Consider the following 18,974-nt stretch of genomic DNA (forward strand, 5'->3'; position numbering starts at 1 on the left):
TTTATTTATATTTAAAGTTTGAACACTTTTGTACAGATATTTTTGTGCAAAGTAACCTTTTCGAAACTTCAAAGGCAATGTCAAAAATTTGGAAGAACCCAATGTTTAGTCTCTAACAAAATTTTACTGAAACACATCCGACTCTCCAGATTTGGCTGTAAAAAAAAAAAATTATCGTCATTATTTTTACACCGAAAATTTCAATAAATAAACTTGAAGTATAATTACTTGAAGTAAATAAAATACAATGGCGCTTCGTCTTATGACTGTAGCTTTCCGAAGACGTGCTCCCCTACTAGCTGTGCCAAGGGTAAGTGAATGGGATGTCCTTGAACCTGTTTAAAGTCTGGCTCATAGCCTGATTCCTTCAACAGGCAATGATAGCACGGCCGCCAATGGTCCGGACCTATTTTGTTAGAAGTAAGTAGTGTTTTCCAAAGCAAGGATAGCTGAAATTGAATCCTTCCTCCCCAGAGAATCTTACGCCGTTCTTTGACAGGCCGTCTATAATTTTCTCGAAAGACGCGGTCATGCATCACTGGGGGGTAAGTTGCCTAACCCTTTTCTTACCATATTTGGGAAAAGCCAATATTCTGAAACCGTGGATAATGTTTTCGAATTGTGGCTAGTGATTTTTTTTAAATACTTTTCTATGCTTACAATACGTGCCTCTAATAGAGATGGTTAGAGCAATTTCTAAATATTTCTAATTGTCTAAGATGTCATTGTTTACTGAGTGCCAAAGAATAAATGTTTGGGGTCTGTTAGGTGTAAGTTTCCAAACAAAATATTTGTAATTTACGAGACTAACTACGCTCAAGTAGATACAAAATCAAACTGATTGGAGTATTGGAGTGTAGGGTGTGAAAGATACTAAAGAAAATTGGTTGAAACTACAGAGCGAAATATTTTATGCGAAACATTTATTGTAGTATATATGTTATATATAATTTATTATATTATTACGCTGCAACTTTTAAGATGAGTTGGCTTGTGGTTTCAAACAGCAAATTTATACGCAAATTTAGGTTTACACAATACCAACGGATGTCTTCTGCGGGATGAGTGTTCATGGGTGTATGTATGCATGTACTACGATCTAATCAAATCTATACGTTGTCTATGAATACGTTTTATAATATATATTTATATAATATTTATACTGCATAAGAAGCTAAGGGGCAACCAACTTTGAAAACAATTTCGAAGTTCTCTCGAAATCTCAATCTAATATTTTCTCCATTTTGCGATAGAACTCTGTATTGCATAAACACCTGCAACATAACCAGTAAATGTTTCGAGACCAACTGCATTTTAGGCAGGTGGCTTTATCATTAAATTGGTTCATCTTCAACTCTGGGCTTAGGGTCTAATGTTAGCTTCTTTAATCTCGACCTTTGAATACAAATATATAATTCATATATTTATATATTATTTTTTTGAGATTACCTCAACGTTAACACATCATTATCAAAGTTATATATGCGCACGTGTATACATATACATATTGCTTTTAAATTTTTCTCGCTTGCTACTTTTGAATTATAACATCTGACTCGATAATTGTTGATTCATTTGGTTTATATTCGTAGCTTTCGCCTGGAGATTATTCTCTAATAAACTTTAAATTCACACAAAAAGGGTATTGTCGCAAATATGTTTTGTTACATACAATGTTATTCGCTTTTCTGAATCTTTTGCAAAATGTAGTCCATGCACTGCCTTTTGTGTGTTTATTTTATAAAGCAATAATATTTAAACAAAGTGATACCACCTGTGTATGCGCATGTATTTACAAATTAGAATGTTGCAATGTTTTTTACTAGAAGCATTTTATGTTACAGTATTTAAATTAAAACAATTACTAAAATAAAAGATCTGGACAAATAATCCACTCGAATAATTAAGTTAAACTCAATAAACTACATACAATTTCAAAAAGAAGAGTTAGCAGATAATAATTATACCCAATACTAGGACCATTACAAAGTCCTCTTGGAAAATAAGAGCGGGTTATTCTTCAGTGTATAATAGAAAATAAAAATATCACTACAATGAAAAAGCTTTTAAATTAGTTATTAAATTAAAAATGAGCAAATTTGTAGTATTACTATTGCGATTACTGTTTACGATTACGTTTATATGTGGTATCAAGTTCGAAACGGAGAGTACGTTATACGAGTACATTTTACAAATTCTAAAATGACGGTGGTTTCTAATTCAACTATGAACTAATTGATAATTATAATTAAATCTAATATATAATTAAATCTAAGCTTAGACTAAACATTAACAGTACAATATGTTATACAGTACAGACATTTTAACTTTTTTGTTTCGTGTGCATTATAAAGAAAAAATAATTTCGTGCAATCTACTTTTTAATTACAAGGTTTTTCCAGACATTCTTTTACTGGTTTTCCATTAAATTTGTAATCAAATACAGGGATTTTATCTGCAAAAATTTCTTTCACATTTCATTTATTCATTTCAATTCAATTCAAAAAGGGATTATGCCAAGAAGTTCTTCAAGAGGAAAATGACACAAAGGGTTCACATATAGTTTGTTTTTGTCAGCAATTGGTTTCATTTTTCTTAGTTTTGAGATTCGGGGGTTTTAAGCTAAAAAGATTAAATACCGTTTACATGTTCATTGCTATATATCGCAAGAATTACATATTGTGTGATCAGTATATATGAGTGTCTAAACATCGCTACACGTATAGAGCGAGAAATAAAGCGACAGTTACGGTTACAAGATACAGAGCGTTGTATATAGATATCTGATTCTCGTTACAGGCTAAACAAATGATAACTATATCTCATAAACAAATGTATATATGTTTGCCAAATACTTTCTGATCTATGGTTACAATTCTCGGTCCGAGCCAAACTCAATTCAAACGGGTTTCATACTGGATTGCTTATGGCCTAGAAGTTTATATATATATTTATATAATGTATATGTGAAAACTTATTTCTAGCCTTCAAATTGTTTCCAAATCGTTCAATATAATGCACTTGCTTATCGTTTATATAGTTTTTTTTTGTTTTAGTTTGTTAATTATACTTTTATTCACTTTCTCAGAGAAACAAATTTACAACAGTTAGTAAGAGGAGCTTTCAAACACTCTTCAAATATATATTCTTAGAAAGAGCTCAAAAAGATTAATTTTTGGGGGAAACTGAAATAAAAGTCAGATTCTCTGGGAAACAGTATCAGTATTGAAAAAGTTTCTCTCGTTTTTAAAAATTCCTCGTTGCTAACATTGTACTGATTAATTACGTCTAACAAGTTTTGCCAAAAGCTGAGCTCTTCTCCACTTTAAAATTGTCCCGAAGCCATCAGGGTGCTGGATTAAAAAAAAAACAAAATAAAAATCTCCGAATAACTGAAATTGGTTTTCCCAAATTTCACTTTCCCTTGTCACTATTGGTGTAAAGGACTTTTGCCATGTTGTCAATTAGTTGCTGGAAGACGAGTCTAAGTTATGTTTTCGTTTTAGGAAAGTCTTAGCAAGGCTTTCTACAATAATTTCCTTTGCGATTTACTCACCTTCGATTTACATTTTTTTAGTTTTTGTTTTTTGCTTGTTACTTTTCATTATTTTACCCCTAATCAAAAAATCTTCGGTTGTACGAATGCATAAAAATTGAACTTGGTGTTGAATTCGTTCGTTTCAATTTGCTTTCCATTTCAAAATACGTTACAGCTCAATATAATTGATATGTTACGAGCCGGCAAAAGTAATCATCCTCCTTGCTATATAAGAAAACATTACCTTTTAATTGTATATATATATTTTGTGTTTCGATTCTGTATTATATTTAATGTTTTTTTTCTTAACACTTAAATTAGGTTCGAGTACGACTTTTGTTTGTCTTTGATTTTAGCATTTCGTTAAGCATCTCAATAAGCAAAGATCCTCTTTCCATAATTCATATATTATGCGTTTATATATAATTTTTAGCAATTGATAAATATATAGCTTGTTTTTCAAGTATCTATTTCCCAAATACATGTCTGCATTGCTTTCAAATTATTTAACACGTTCACTTAAATATAAGCTTACCAACTAATTCTCAATACCGTAAATTAAATATTACTTCGAGCATTTATAATGTGATTTATGTTTTTTATATTTTCCCAGGATAGTCGAGGAAAATAATTGCTTTCAGATTTTATTGTATACATTTATTTTGTTTCAGTTTTATTACAATTTTCACAATACACTTGTTTTTTATTTTTTACTTACCATTTTTGAAGAATCTTTTCGTGCCTGAGCACATAAATTGACTAGCATTTTGAGAGTTTTGTGTTTTTGGAAGTGTTAGTGTTCTTTTTTTTAGCAGTTGGTTCATAATTAAAAAATAACAACGCCAAACAATAAACAAGAAGCCAAAAAACGCCAGGATAAAATAAAATGCTCTAACTAAACTAGTTCCATTTCGGTTTAGAATTGTTTAGGTTCTAGTAACCTGATTTGTGAATTTTGCTAAAAATTTGGTCCTCATTGGTCACTCAAAACAACACTACATTATCAGATGTACTTTTAGTTCGACATCTAAAAAACCATATTCAAAATGAAAACTAGTTAGCTACCTTGCTTTCATTTTGTCAGTTTGTTGTTTTAAAATATTCCCTGGAGCAAACCTCTAGATGCGATTTGGATTCTTTATGTTATTTTTTAGGTAAAACTCGAAAACTCTGGGTTGACACCATCAAAGTGATATGCGTTGTTTTGTAGCCTTCACAACAACAGTTAATGAAATGTTTTCTTTCGCTTCTCAGCAGGTTTTTCTTAGTGTATACCAAAAATTCTACTCATAGTATGCAATTTGACACATTTTGAGACACGCCTTCACATATAATTGATATATACATATATAATTTTTTTGGTTTTTGGTTTTTTTGTTTTACTAATTGAATATATCACGGTCTTGCTAAATATCATCGTATGTATATATATGTATCTGTATATATGGTTTTTTTTTTTATTATAAAGTTTTCGCCACTTGAGTGTTGCCCGAAGAACATTTAAACGCTATCTAACCCAACTATATTCGAATTTCGAATCGCTAAAATCTCCGCCCGATCCTAATCAAAATCCAAAAGGTTCCATCGGACTCGGATCCGAGTTCATCCACGATTAAGTAGTATAAGTATAAGTACATTTTCTCAGTTTGTTAGGTAATTTGGTTTACGAATACTGACACTTGAATGCTGAAACACAGTTGATCTTATTGTCATATGATGTATGTGTGTGTGTATGATTAGATGTAATGTATGTAGGTATTAAGTATACGCATGGTGTACATGAGCAAGTTTTATATATAATGCTAATGCCTTGCCATTGGAGGTTCTCTAATTTATTCTCAACTTCATGTATGGCATGTATGATCTGAAGTTCACTGCATGATCTAGGGGAATGCTGGTTGTATAAAGTGTAAAGGATTTTTACTCAATTGACTACTTTACATGTTTCGTCATGCGTTTATTTCCATAAATGTGTATATCTATGTATATAGGAATATAAATCTATTTGTATCTAAATATATGTCAATAAGTTGATAGTAGTAAACCTACGAGTAAAAAACAAAAGGTTACAACTTTCGATTCGCAGTGTAAAATGTTGTTGTTTTATATTACAGCAAGTTCTTTTTGTTGGCCCGATGATAAATGAATAAGGAAATCAACTATTACTTTTTGCGCGGAATATAGAAAATCTGGATAACACTACGAGACACAAACACAAGTTTTGAATCCGTTTTTGGAGTTTCTTTGTTGGTCAGAAGCTGGCTGATACCAAGATTTTTTTTTTATCAGCCAACTCTTCTAACTAAGCACTTCAATTCAATTCAATTATTGTTGGTAATAAAAAAATATATATATGTATATGTATATATTTATAGAGCGCGCTGTATAAATATGATTGATCTGGTTTTACTGTACATCAAAATTAGCAAGCTACTACTTTGGGTATATATTTTTGGTACTATTATCGAAAACAAAACATTTCATGGAACATGGGAATATATAATATAGTATATTGTTTGTATAACGAATTCAGACTATTACGAGTACATGGAGTAAATAATTTTCAGATTTTGTTCGCTCTGAATAAATGTTCTGAATAATTCGAAAAGCATACAAAAATATCAAAATAATATTTCAAATACTTTCAATATATGTAACTACATCATAAGAGCATTTTTTGACTTCTTGCGTTTTATCAGCTAAATAAAAATAAATAGAAAATGCAATAATCAAATGTAAAAAAATTTTATTTGGTTTCGTTTATAAAATATATTTGTATATAGAACAAAGATTGTGTAAAAAAAGGAATTCATTGAACTTTCAGGGGGTCGGCAGGGAAATATCAATCTTAAGCTAAAAGCAGTTGTTCTGAGATTGAGATCTGCTAGAGGAGTTTTTGAAAAATTATAAATATTAATATTGATAAGTAAATGGCACCATAACACGTGTGGAATGTGGTTAAAGTCTTAAGCGTAAACAATAAATAAATAAATTAGTTTCTGCATAATGGATATGGAACGAGTCCCGAATTCAGCCCAGCAATTTCCGAAATGAATTTTGGTTAATATATTCGATGTCTTTGGTATACGAACTATGAAAAACAATAATACGTCATACTCACCCCTCCAGGCAAGAAACTACAAGAAATACAAATAGGTTCTCCGCACAATCTTTAATTTCTTTTTTTGGTACTGGCAAATGCATTGAAATTCTACACATGGGTGAGGGGGCAAATTAAGAAACAGAAGAGAGGTCACAGCACAACACAACAGATACAAGAGTGTGGATTACGAGGTATAATCAACTAATACGTTAAGATAGTAGGTGGACAACTATATACACATAAATTAATTAAGAAAACACGAATGGTTTTGCTCGATTCATTGGCAAAGTTTTTTTATCGCTGATTTTTATTAAACATACAAATTACTTCAAATGTTTCAATGTTTTTCCATAAGTGTGTACAAGAGAGTAAATTATACAAACTATATATGTACATACGCAAAAGTTACTTTCAAAATCATAATTAAAAACTAAAATTAGACTTTAAATCATGCAAGCGAATAAAATGAAGAAAAGTAATTATCCAGAAGCTAATGCTCTGGACTCCATAATTCGATTGGTTGTTTATTCCAAGGATGAAGTATTTTTCGAATGCAAACTCAAATGCAAAAACTACAACTATAAATTACAAAATAATATTAAAAACTAAGATTGTGCCATTTAAAACAATAAACTACAGTAAAGAAATGTTACCTGGTTCATGAGTGGTTGGTTGGATGGTTATGGAAATGAAACAAAAATTGATAAAAGTATACTATAGTAAGTTTCATGGGATTAGTATCGACCTGGAAACTCGTCGGCCGGGAGCATTCTTACTTATCGAGAGGAAGCCGTTAAACTAAATTACTTTCTATCCTTTGAATCATTTGAATAATATGCAAATGCAAAATGATAAACAAGTGTTACTAGCTACATAAATGGTTGAGATTGGGTGGAGAGTAGGCTAACACTAAACTAAATCAAAATCAGATGGTCAACACACACAAAACACAAACGAAAGAGTGAGTTGTTCGTTGCTTTTGTATATTTTATATTATTAAGTACAAAGAATAGAGTATTGGATTAAACAGAGTGTGATAGAAGTGAGAAAGTAGGGAAAGTTGTGTGTGCAAGTGTAGGTTTGGTGATGTTTGTTAGCTTGTTGATAAATGAGTTTCTCCGCTGCTGGGTGTATAGCCTATGCTGGGGTGAATTAAATTCGAACTCAACTAAACCTCTAAAATTATAGTTTCGATCAGTTATCATCGTTTTTGATTAACTTGTGTGTGATAATAGTATTTAATCAACTCTTTGATTGAGCAAAATGTTTTCTCTTGCAGTTTGATTCAATTGCTTAATACTGCATTGCTGGATTTCTTCAATTTATATATTATTTTGGGTTAGTCGAGACTGCTGACAGATTCTTTGCTTTGCTCTCTTTGATTTTCTTTCAATATTTAGATGTAATAATTTTTTTTATAATTTTATTTTTTAGTATTATAATTTATGTTTTTTACGTTTAATGTTGTTGTTTTTTATGCACTAAAAATTATATATATTAACGGCTACATTTAAACGCAATCACAATCGGTGGTTTTTTAATGTTTTCCTTTTTGCTTCTATATCGCTTCGTAATTTATTCTTTTTGGTTTGAATTTTGTTTCTCTTCTCGCCTTCCTTTAAATTGTTTTGTTGCTTATATTGCTTATGATTTGTTTTATATTTATATATATATATATTAGTGTTCTTGATCACGCCCTGCGAGCGTCTTAAATATAATACTTAATTTGCCTTCCGTGTGTCGGACTACTAACCAAGTCGAACTCAAAGGAAAACCAACTTCGGATGAGCGTTTCTGAGTGGGTGTGTGGGGGGTGTTCAATTGGGGCCATGAGTCTACAGCTAAGGGAGGTGGTGATCACCTACCCTTGGCTTGGGTTTGTGGGTGTTGGTGTTGTGTGTGAGAGTTGTGAGTTGAGTGTTTCATTCAAATTACCAAACGGAACCACCCCCGCCTTAGACGTACATGCCCATGCCGTACATGGTGCTCCAGTCGACGCCCTGGAAGCTGGACATGTCCACGTTGGCCAGGGCATAGTTGGAGTAGGCCGCGGGATTGGCAGCAGCGGCGGCGGCGGCAGCAGCAGCGTTCAACGGATTTCCGGCCACGAGGGCCGCCTGTTGAGCAGCAGCGGCCAGGCTGTGAGCACCGGCAGCTCCGGCTCCATTGGCTGCATTGGCCGCCAGGGCAGCGGCCGCGGCTGCTGAATGGGCCTGCGAAGCGGGATTCGAGGCAACGGCTGAGTGGTGGCTCTGCGGCTGCTGGTGGGGCTGGCCGGCCGCCACGGCGTGAGTCTGCTGGTGATGGTGCTGCTGCTGTTGGTGGGCAGCGGCGGCCACGCTCTGCGCCTGATGAGCCTGCATCAGGGCAGCATTGGCAGTGGCGGCGGTGGCGGGGATCGAATAAGGAGCATACCTGTACAATAATATAAAACGTGTTAATAGGGGCTTCATTTTGGAAAGGTTTAAGAGCTCACCTGACACTATGCAGGGCTGTCTGCGGATATGTTGTCAGCAGCTTTCCAAAGCCCGTCTGATTGGCTGCCATCGTGGCGGCAGCGGCTGCGTTTTGTACTTGAAACGGATTCTGTGATATGAGAGCGGCCTGCTGGGCGGCGGCGGCGGCTGCCGGCGACTGCAACAGCTGTGTGGGAGTCTGCAACATGGCCAATGGATTCATGGTGGCGACGCCAGTGCCCCGAGCGCCTATCAGTTGGCCGGGAGCGGTAGGCAGCTGCACGCCCAGAGTGCCCAGCATGATACGCTTCTGCAGGAGCTGCGCGGCCGGAGTGACAGCCTCCTTGGGCTGGGCCTTCTTGCACTCGACCTTCTTGTTTTTGATAGTGTGGAAGTGGATCTCGCAGACGCGGTCCACCACGTCCTCGTTCTCGAAAGTGACGAAGCCGAAGCCGCGATGGCGCTTCGTCTGCTGGTCCATCAGCATCACGGTCTCCTCGACGGGGCCGAACTGGCTGAAGTAGGCCTTAACCTCCTCGGCGGAGGTGTCCTGGGAAACGCCGCCGACAAAGATCTTCTTGGTCTTGTTGGCCTGGCGAGGTCGGTTCTTTGGGGTGGCATGCTTTGGATCTATCTTCTTGCCGTCGAGGGTGTGGATGGGCACCTTGAGAACCTTCTGCACGGTGCAGGGTTCCTGGAATGTGATAAACCCAAAGCCGCGACTGCGCTGTTGGTGTTTCAACAGTTTTTTGGGGAAGAAAAATAAGAAGACACAAGATCATTAGTGAGGAAAGGATACTAGTTAGTGCTTGGGAGAGATTTCGGTTAGAGGTATCTAAGTCTAAGTTGCAAAGGTTGAATTATAAGAACTAAGATTAATAATCGTAAAATGTCCTACGAAACGTTAGCAAAAGTCCAACAAAGTAAGAACCAATTCGATCGGAACTCGATCATCCACAAGTATGTATATAAAAGGTATATATAGATTTATATATATTTAAACACAGATACGGTATACAGTTTATATGCGTGTATGTAGATGGAATTTAATCGACTGATTGAGCGTGGCCTCTTAGCGCTGTTTGCTCGTCCAATTCTCCTTTTGGTTTCGTGAAGTAAACATAAACGTTTTAAATTCAAATTCAAATCCAAATCCAAAGAAGACAAAATGTTTTAACTAAAAACTAAGATTGATCTAAGTATACGTTTGCTTTGTTAACAGAATACCAATATTTATACGCAAGTATGTAGTTCGGTCGTTATATTGTCATAGAAACATTACGGAATATAGGCATTCAACGTATCCTGCATACTGGAATGGCAACCCTCTAGATCCCCTCTAGGATATGTATAAGTAGGTTCAGGATTCAGAGGTATATAATATAATATATATATATATGTATATACACCAACGACTTTCTTGAAATGTATGCGGCAATTACATATGTGTGTGGGATAGAAAGATTTTAATTCATAAAAGTTACGTACAGTGCGTTCCGGTGATGTATAGATATTTAGCAAATAAAAAAAGGCCAAATAAAAACTGAATATAATATTATATAATTTAGTGATACAGAAACGCACTGTGTTTAAGATAGGTAAAGTAGAAAAGGTAGATATGCTCTAGATAATGCTCTAATAATGATCTATGCTTTTTTAAGTATTTTCGTTTTAGTTTAGAACCCCTTTGCCATACAATTGCATCTTAATAGTTACATACTTAAAAATTTGTACAAAGAATGAGTCGCGAATGCTTGATATTGATATTAATATTGATATTGTTCTTTCTTAAAATTAAACATATGTTACAGAAACGAGGTACACAGTTGTTGCTTAAGCCTAGGGCATATTCCAAATACAATTTACATGAAATAACTTTGGGGAAAAGTAGTTTAAAGCTATGAGACTACCTACCTAGTGATACATTCTATTTGTATTTCAGAGTCCTCAGATAGTCGGATATAAAAAAAAAAAAGCTTTATTGGGGGAGTTTTAAGAGTAAGTCTTCGAATTTAAAATAAAATAATAATCCTTGAGGGGGATAAAATAAAAATATCGACAAATATTCGAACTACACAACTCAAAATGTATATATATTTTACCTATTTGGTATAAAGAATAAATGATAAAGCAGCAACTAAACACACAAAACAAAATATATTATATAGCATTGGTATATTGGTTACTTATGTAAGACTAACATTTACTGGTAGGGCTGGTTGGTAAATAAAGATATGTGTATGCTCATAATGCTAGCGCTAGGGTTCTTATTTATGTTATACAATCAATTCAACAGTTGCCAGGACGATTCTCGGTTGGCTCGTCTTACGCTAAAGTGGGGAGTGGGGATTGGAGTAGTATTATTGGAGTTGAACACGCCTCTTAACAGATGTTTGAATTGATATCTAGGTTCGATAATCGATAAGTGATTGATTTATTCGTTAGTTTTTTTTTTGTTTTTTGTTGCTTTCGAGGCTTGCGTAAGCTGAATGCGTGGATTTTGGGTGAGAAACGCTAATAATTAAACCAAGTACACAATACGAAGTACGAGTACGAGTACGAGTACGATTAGAAGAACGAGTACATTCAATTAGAGATACGAGTACAATTATGCGGTTATATTTATTGCTCAGAATCATACGAAATACAAGAGTTACGATGCGCCACTTTTAATTTTAATGCTAAACGTTCGCTTTTTATACAGTTTCTCAAAGTACTTGGCGATTTCTTATTTTCTTATTTTGTGTTTTTTTTTTTGGTTGTTGAAAAATGTACCTAAGCCGACGTCCGTTCATCATCCTGCCTGAGGTTGACATCTGCGGTTACCTGCGCCAGGTATTCGATGGGAGATCGCTCCTCTCGGGGCATCCAGCTTTGTCCTTGACTCTCGAGACAGTTCCTCACTTTCGGTTGTGGTTTTCGTTGGTTGTTAAAATTATGTTTGGTTTAGTTGGATCATAGAGTGTCTCTACGTATAGCTAGCTTTATAATTGATGGATATTGCTGCTTATAGACTACATTAGTACTTCCCCCCCGGTAGTACTCATCGCAAGGACCGTCTTCTCAACCAGAAGACAGTTGGTAAACCAGTTTCCTCCCGTTTCTGTTATTTTTCAACGTTCTTTTGTTTGCTTCTTGTATTTGTACTCTTTTTTTCCAGTCTTTGGGAGGAGGGGAAAACAAAAGGTGTTTGGTTCTGGCATCTGTGTGTGTCAGTGTTTGCTGGAGGGGCTAGGACAACCCCGAAGCCCGTTACTCGAATGATCTGACGAGAATACATACATAACTGCCCTATCATGCCAGTCGCAATTGCGCAATTGGCTCTTGGAATGGCACCCGGCAAAACTACCCCAGGCCGAGTCAGTCGTCTACTCGTTGTCCTGTGCCTGCTACGATGAACCCTAACTGCCGAACAGCTGCGCAGGAGCCAAAGACCAGGACGACTGGACGAACAATGCGGCGGCAGCTGCCGTTTTATTACCCAACGGCGCGCGCGCGCTCTTTTTCGATTGGGGAGCCACCTTGACATGCCTGTGTACTTAATTCAAACAGGATATATGGATATATGGATAGTATGCGCTTATCAAACGGACAAATTGCTGATTGCATTACCAAAAAACTCAATTTCCGTTGAAATAACTTCAGAAGGGAAGCCAAAGAAATTTGTCAACAGGAAGTTTGAGAAGGGAAAGGTGGAAGTAATGGGGCTTCCTTAAAAAAAGAAACCATATTCTAAATAATAGAATATGTCTTAATATTAATAATATTAGTCTTAATCTCTTATTTTAAAATTTTAATTAATCCTTCTGCTGGAAATTGTAACCAGCATCTGGCAGGAATAAGGACAACTGATACACCCAGCATATACAAATCTTAACAAGGAAATTGGTTTTGAGTTCGCACCGTAGTTGATTACCCCCCTGCCCCCTGCTCTACATATTTGAAAACCTGATTACATTAAATTTTGGTTCGGTGCTCCGTCCTCTTCCGCCTCCTTCTCTCTCTTCTTGGTCGCTTTTGTTTTTGGCACGTAGCCTTAGCCGAAAAGAAAAGAACTGTAATTCTAGACCGAGCCCCGGTATGTGCAGAAAGGAAAGTGAGGTGAGACGAAAGAGAAAGAGACGAATAGAGCGAGACGGCATGTGCAGGTGGCAGCTGTGCTGTGCCAAAGGTAAATCACAAAGAGGACGGACCAAAATCATAGTAGCTGTAAACCCGAAAAACTCCGAGCAAAGGTCAGGGGGATTATGAAGGAAGAGGAGGAGACCGGTACGGTTACGGTCGCAAGGTATACAATATAATGGGAATATAGGATGTCTGGTGCTTACCTGGGTGACGGGATCCTTCATGATGAGCACATCGGTGACAGTGCCGAACATGCCAAAGTATTCCTTCAGCTTGTCGGAGGATGTCTGCCAGCTGAGGCCCCCGACGAAGAGTTTTCCTGGGGCCGGATCGGAGCCACTGCCCCCGGTCAGGCTGGGTGTGGAGCGGCCCGAGGAACCGCTGTTGTTACTGCCACTCTGTTGGCCAACAACGCCGGCAGCGGTCTCCTCCTTGATCAGGGCCAGATCCTGCTTGAGCTCCTGCACAGCGCCGGGCTGCTCCTGGCCAGCCACGACGGCCGAGCCGGGATTCTGTGGCTGCTGCTGAGTGACCGCCTGTGACTGCTGGGCGGCGCTTTTGAGGACCGCAGCTGTGGTCAGGCCACTGCCGATGGTGGCCACGCCGTTGTTGGCCATGGAGGCCACCAGAGCCTGGTGCAAGTCCCGATTGTGGCGCGGGTCAATGAGGCCCGCTGCAGCGGCGGCGGCCGCGGCTGCTGCATTCTCCATCGGGTTGCTGCGGGCATAGAAAAAATTGTCAGCGGTGAGGGGCAGGTGGTCCCCGGCCGGGGTCGGTGGCGGTGGGGGCTGGTGGTGCAGCATGGTGGCGCCCTCCGTCAGCGCGTGCATTTCTCCTTTTATTTGAATTTTGATTTCTTTCCAATCTACACCTCAACGCAAAATGTTTCTGGGCTTGCTTCCTTTGGGTTTAGGACTCGTTCGGTGGCTGAAACAAATTCTTGTCGTTTTCGCCTGTTTCTACGTTTCTGTCTACTGTCTCCTGTCTCGTTTGGTTTTGGGTTTTCCCTTTTTTCGGCACTTGCTTTGACTACGAAGCTTCCACTATTCTTGCTGTTTGCTATTTGTTTTTGTTGCCAATGGCAATGCCCAAGGTAAGGTGTGTTTTTGAATGTTCTTTTGTTTGGAATTTCTGCAAAAATGTTCTTCCAACACGAAGCACGGGCACTTTATGTATTTTTATGTAATTTTGTTCGTGTACGCGGTTGCGACTGCGCAGTTTGAAGTGTGAGTAATGTCTGAAGGATAAAGGATTTTTCGTGTGTTAAGGTGAGCATGGAGGGAGAAAGAAGGACATTAGGGTTGCCTAAATACCCAAAAAGGGACTAATTTTCAGCAAATTTCCAAACACTACTTTCATATGGTGAACAATGGTGAGTTTGGAACATGGTGTTGCCAACTTGCTTATAGTCTGGAGGAGGTTACAAAAAGCGCCGGTAGTTGTCGCTTGTTATCGGGTTGCTCAACATTTTAAAATCTCTTCCGTTGGTTACCAACATTTTCAAAAATAGGAAAGGCCATAACACAAGTGTTATTTTATTTTTATTTTTTGATTACTTGTGTGGTTTGAAAATATTTGTCGCTATCGGAAATTGTCGCGTTAATTTCTTGATATAATTGTCTGAAGACTATCTTCTGGGTTCCATCCCACAGGCCGTGCCTATCATTGTGATTTCACTTCTGGCTTTCACCACCGAAGTGATATTCTGGTTCCTGATTGCCTTCAGCAGGCACGATGTGGACTACACGAAGAACTCTGCGCATTGTAGGATGGTAGAGACCCGTCAGGGAGTACATTATCCAGCTGAATACCGCAAGGTAAGTACATTTTTGACGTCCATTCAACAAACCTCCTGGATGAAGAACAATATCACTTTTCTGTGGCAGTTCCTACGGTTTCATCAGGAATGCAAAACTCCCAAAGGCTTAGTTCGTGCCTTTCAAGGCGATACCGCAGGACCCGATTGTAAGTTTCCCGCTGAAGATTTATAGATATTATTTCAAAGAAACCCAATCTTATGTCAGTGGAAACTTTATTCCTTTGCAGTCTCTGACGAAAAAAATAAGTCCGGGGAAGAAACTGAATTTAGTGGAAAGAAGTTGGCCGGTCATGCAGTTTTAACTGGAGCTGCCCTTGGCTTAGCTTCTGCCCTATGAGTCTGAACACTGTCATGTTTTTTGGGAATTTTCAATCATAAGATCAGGTCCATTATGGATAAAAGATCATCAAGGAAAAGGATAAAACCTCAAGGAGCGTTCATATGCATTGGCGGTCGTATATGAAGTGGAACCCCATGTCCTTTAATCCCTAACCTATTTCGGTTGCTTGGTATGGATTCGGGAGAAATCGGATCAGCTTAGTCCTGCCGAATTCTCCAATCCATATGAATAGCAAACGTTGAGAACATCCGTGCCTCTATGACTATAATACCCATAGAACCTACTCCTCTGATTACAAACTCACTGAAAGTCTATGTCTGGTATGCAAAAAATATTAAAATTATCCTTGGATCTTGAATAATTTCTCCATATTTTCAGCGCTTTTGCAACTAACCAAGAGTCCTAATCAAATAATACGCTGGAACCGTTTAAATAAAGTTATCTTTATATTTATAAGAAAATCAAAAATAAAAATAAATAAAATTTTAAAGTTAATAAAAAATTGAGATTTAAACTTAATAAACTTTGTTTTTCTGTTTGGTTTTTCTAAGATGTTTTTATAAATTTTTCTTTTCTTTAAGGGGGGAAATACAATTAAAAATTTATTTTTTTCGAAAAATTTTTTTTTGTCTTAATGTACTCTAAATATATCTGAGAATAAGCCTTTAAAAGCATAAAGCTGTCCGGTACCTATTTTCAAAGTAATACGCAATTTAGTGAGTGCGTGTCAGTGGTAAACTTTAGTGAGTGGTAAACTTTAAACGCTTCTACTGAAAAGTCGTGTTTTCAAAGTCGCCGTGCAATGTACAGGTCAGAGATTTCATTTAAATCGAATGCGGTTTTTTGCTTTATGTTTGAAATGAAATTCTCCACAACATGAATTAAAGGATTTTTCATATTTATTTGTTATAACATGTTTTTTTGACGAACAAAGTCGAAAAAAAGTGTGTTTTTTTTAAACATTTTTTTCAATTTCAAATTTTTTCATGGAAAAACCATTTTTTTACATATGAAATAATTCATGTTGTGCGCTGTACCTCTAAGTTTAGTGCCCAGTTGCTGTTTTTTGTTTTAGACGTGATCCTGGGCCTGGAGACTGCACGGCGCAAAAGTTTATCCCCCAAAACACGACTCCACATTATTGATCATAAATGGGCTTAATTACAATATTTTTCGAAAAACTTGACTGATTTTTATTGCCCAATAATTTTCTAATAACATGCAAAAAGAATCGCTAAGATTCATTCAATTCCCTACTTGCATTTCACTCCCAAAGATAGGCCTCATTTTAGGCCTTTTAATTGTATTTCCCCCCTTAAGTAAAATATTTGTTCACCTCATCCACAGGCAATCCCCATTATTGTGATAACGATCATAGGCACCATCGCTGAAATAGTAGCCTGGATAGTGATCGCTTGTACCCGACCCGATGTCTACTATACGAAAAATGCAGCCCGCATGGATCACCTAGAGACACGAACCGGAGTTTGGTATCATCCACCAGCCCCGGGCAAAGTAAGTTCTTAATATTTAAGCTTTAAAGGATTTCCTTAATAAATTTCGCTTTCATTTTTTTGCAGTGGAGAACCATAAACCAGAAATGGGATATGCCGCGCGGGGTGATCTTGGGTAGACAAGGCGATACCGCAGGACCTTCATGTAAGTATTAAATAGATTTTGTTTGGGAAATTCAATGAATCTTACAAGACTAAAATTATTCATTGAATTTGTGTTTAAGTTGTGAAAAGTTTTCAGCGCTTCCTAGTCAGTTTCTATTTTATTTTCTACCAATTGGAATTGTATCTGCATAGCTGGGAAACGTTGAAAATTTTGTACACATTCTAGCATATGGATGAGCCATAGCTAATGTATTTAAAAATTTTCCACGCTTTCCAGTTCCAGAAAAGTCAGACAAAGATAAAAAATCTTCAGATGGGCCGGCGAGCGCTGCATTGGTTGCAGGACATGTGGCGGCCTCGGCTGTCGCTTTGGGCTTGGCTGCAGCATTAGCATAGAGCACGTTGTTTTCGGAAGCTAGTTTCCAATATTAGCAATTAGATAGTATTACCCAAAGGACACCCTTCTTTTTATCCTATCACCCACAGTTCAGAAGGATGGCAAGAAATAGTAACACAATCCAGAAAGAGCTAGAAAATTTTAAAAATCGAATAATGAATTTGTACCTCACGGATGCCTGGATATGAGAATTGGATTCCTAACAACCAAAGTGCCGGAAGAAAACAATTTTCACCGATTATACCTTTGGATGGAGCCTCACCTCAGTGCCTCACTTAAGATGCAGTCTCCACGGAGTGTTAGACGTTAGGACTATATGCTCAGTGGGTAAGTTATTACTCCACAAGAGGCAAAGCTTATAGTAACCTATAACTTTCTCTTACAGTGATGAATTTGAACTCTGAACTGGGGGGATTGGAGATGTGCCTAAATTCTAAATTGGAAACTAGTTATTTATATAACTAGTCCCGCTCGTCTTTTAAGGTTTTGTTGTTTATTATTTTCAAATATATTGTGGTCTATAAAAAGAAAACTTTTAAAACTTTGTTCTTTACAACATTGGGGAGTGTGAACATTTTAGGTGGCGCCATCTATGGTTGAAGTAATGTATGTAGATATTTGTCTGGCGCTAAATGTGCATGTAAAAAGGATTTTTGCCGAGTTCTTTCGAATATTTTAGTATCTTTATTTATTATTCTTTAAAAATTAGTGAATAAAATAAACAAAAATATTATAATATAATACAAAAATCTTTTTTTTTTTATAGAATTGCATTTTAAAAGATAATTTTAAAGAAATGTAAGTAAAAAACTATCCTTATTACCCCCGCCCATTTTGAAAAAGGCCACCAAAAAGCCCTCTAGCATGGAAGTCATGTTTCTCTAAATAAAATATGTCCTGCTGCACCTCTGTCTAGCTGTTGTAACCAAGTAAGACAAAATAAATAACTTACTTAGATATGAATATGTTTTGTTAATGCCGCGAGCAAATTGCTGTACCTTTTGTAAGGACCCCTCGTTCCACCCACCCGTTGTGGACTTCCTGGCCAAAATCTCACTTCCAGCGCGCATGCGCTCTAAAAAAACATCATTCAGGGGAGAATGAGCTCAAAAAAATATCCCTCGAAAAAAGAATTGGTTGGACAATTTTCGGTCTTAAATTGAGACCAGGTTTTTTTTTCTCCTCTCAGCGTGGGTGTGTGTGTAAATGCGCAACTGTGTGCTAAATTGAACGCATGTGTGTGAGGGCAAAAAGAAATCGTGGCTGAGTTAAGTGCGTTATTGATTTTTGGCCCAGGAAATGGGAAATAATGCCAACGGATATGAAATTTATTAAAATAGATTGCAAAATAATTCAATGAAGATGTTGAAAGGCGAGTTGAAAGAGGAAGCGACCTGGATGGGAGGGTAGCTCTGGGGGTTTTGTTCCACCATGTGAGTGTGTCTGGGTGGGTGTGTGTTTGTGGGTGTTTGAGTTTTTCACCGCCGGTTGTTGAACTTTTCCCGAAGTGACGCGGGCGGAATTCGGGGCGCGTCGTCGTCTGCTTGAATTTTTTGTCGTGTGAAAGACGTCTGTCA

The 18,974-nt window shown here is 37.1% G+C and overlaps 2 protein-coding genes and 1 long non-coding RNA gene across 11 annotated transcripts in view; 1 reads left to right on the top strand and 2 right to left on the bottom strand.

The window, feature by feature from the left end:
* The first annotated feature begins 102 nt into the window (after window positions 1–102).
* Window positions 103–17,929, top strand: ymp (yellow-emperor). 5 transcript variants are annotated; one of them, XM_017248908.3, is made up of 7 exons: window positions 103–310; window positions 375–420; window positions 475–545; window positions 16,729–16,896; window positions 16,962–17,040; window positions 17,278–17,724; window positions 17,783–17,929. In XM_017248908.3, exons 1-6 carry the CDS (start codon window positions 248–250, stop codon window positions 17,394–17,396), a joined length of 546 nt encoding a protein of 181 aa, XP_017104397.2. In that variant the 5' UTR covers window positions 103–247; the 3' UTR covers window positions 17,397–17,724; window positions 17,783–17,929. The 5 variants fall into 5 exon arrangements, with proteins under 5 accessions (XP_017104397.2, XP_070138079.1, XP_070138076.1 ...); XM_070281978.1 differs by having other exon boundaries at window positions 17,487–17,724; XM_070281975.1 differs by lacking the exons at window positions 16,729–16,896; window positions 16,962–17,040; window positions 17,278–17,724; window positions 17,783–17,929 and adding exons at window positions 14,875–15,039; window positions 15,109–15,187; window positions 15,269–15,701; window positions 15,760–15,900.
* On the bottom strand, window positions 135–947 carry LOC138926763 (uncharacterized). The gene is made up of 2 exons (XR_011443389.1): window positions 661–947; window positions 135–593 (listed from the first exon to the last, which is right to left on the bottom strand). It is a non-coding gene; the product is annotated as an uncharacterized lncRNA (long non-coding RNA).
* msi (RNA-binding protein musashi) overlaps window positions 6,268–18,974 on the bottom strand; it is an 87,899-nt gene continuing 75,192 nt past the window's right edge. For all 5 annotated transcript variants that reach the window (XM_070281974.1, XM_017248904.3, XM_017248903.3 and 2 more), the window contains 3 exons: window positions 13,426–13,939; window positions 9,118–9,824; window positions 6,268–9,056 (listed from right to left, as the gene is read on the bottom strand). In XM_070281974.1, coding sequence (XP_070138075.1) covers window positions 8,597–9,056; window positions 9,118–9,824; window positions 13,426–13,939 — 1,681 coding nt within the window. In that variant the 3' untranslated portion in view covers window positions 6,268–8,596. The remainder of the gene's footprint in view (window positions 9,057–9,117; window positions 9,825–13,425; window positions 13,940–18,974) is intronic.

The sequence above is a fragment of the Drosophila bipectinata genome, chromosome 3R, assembly GCF_030179905.1.
Source record: "Drosophila bipectinata strain 14024-0381.07 chromosome 3R, DbipHiC1v2, whole genome shotgun sequence".
Taxonomy (NCBI): Eukaryota; Metazoa; Arthropoda; class Insecta; order Diptera; family Drosophilidae; genus Drosophila; species Drosophila bipectinata.

Coding starts and splice junctions, on each gene's coding strand:
- ymp (XM_017248908.3), top strand. CDS start 248: ATGGCGCTTCGTCTTATGACTGTAGCTTTCCGAAGACGTGCTCCCCTA. Junction 421..474: donor CCGGACCTATTTTGTTAGAA/GTAAGTAGTGTT, acceptor CTTCCTCCCCAG/AGAATCTTACGCCGTTCTTT. Junction 16,897..16,961: donor ATCCACCAGCCCCGGGCAAA/GTAAGTTCTTAA, acceptor ATTTTTTTGCAG/TGGAGAACCATAAACCAGAA.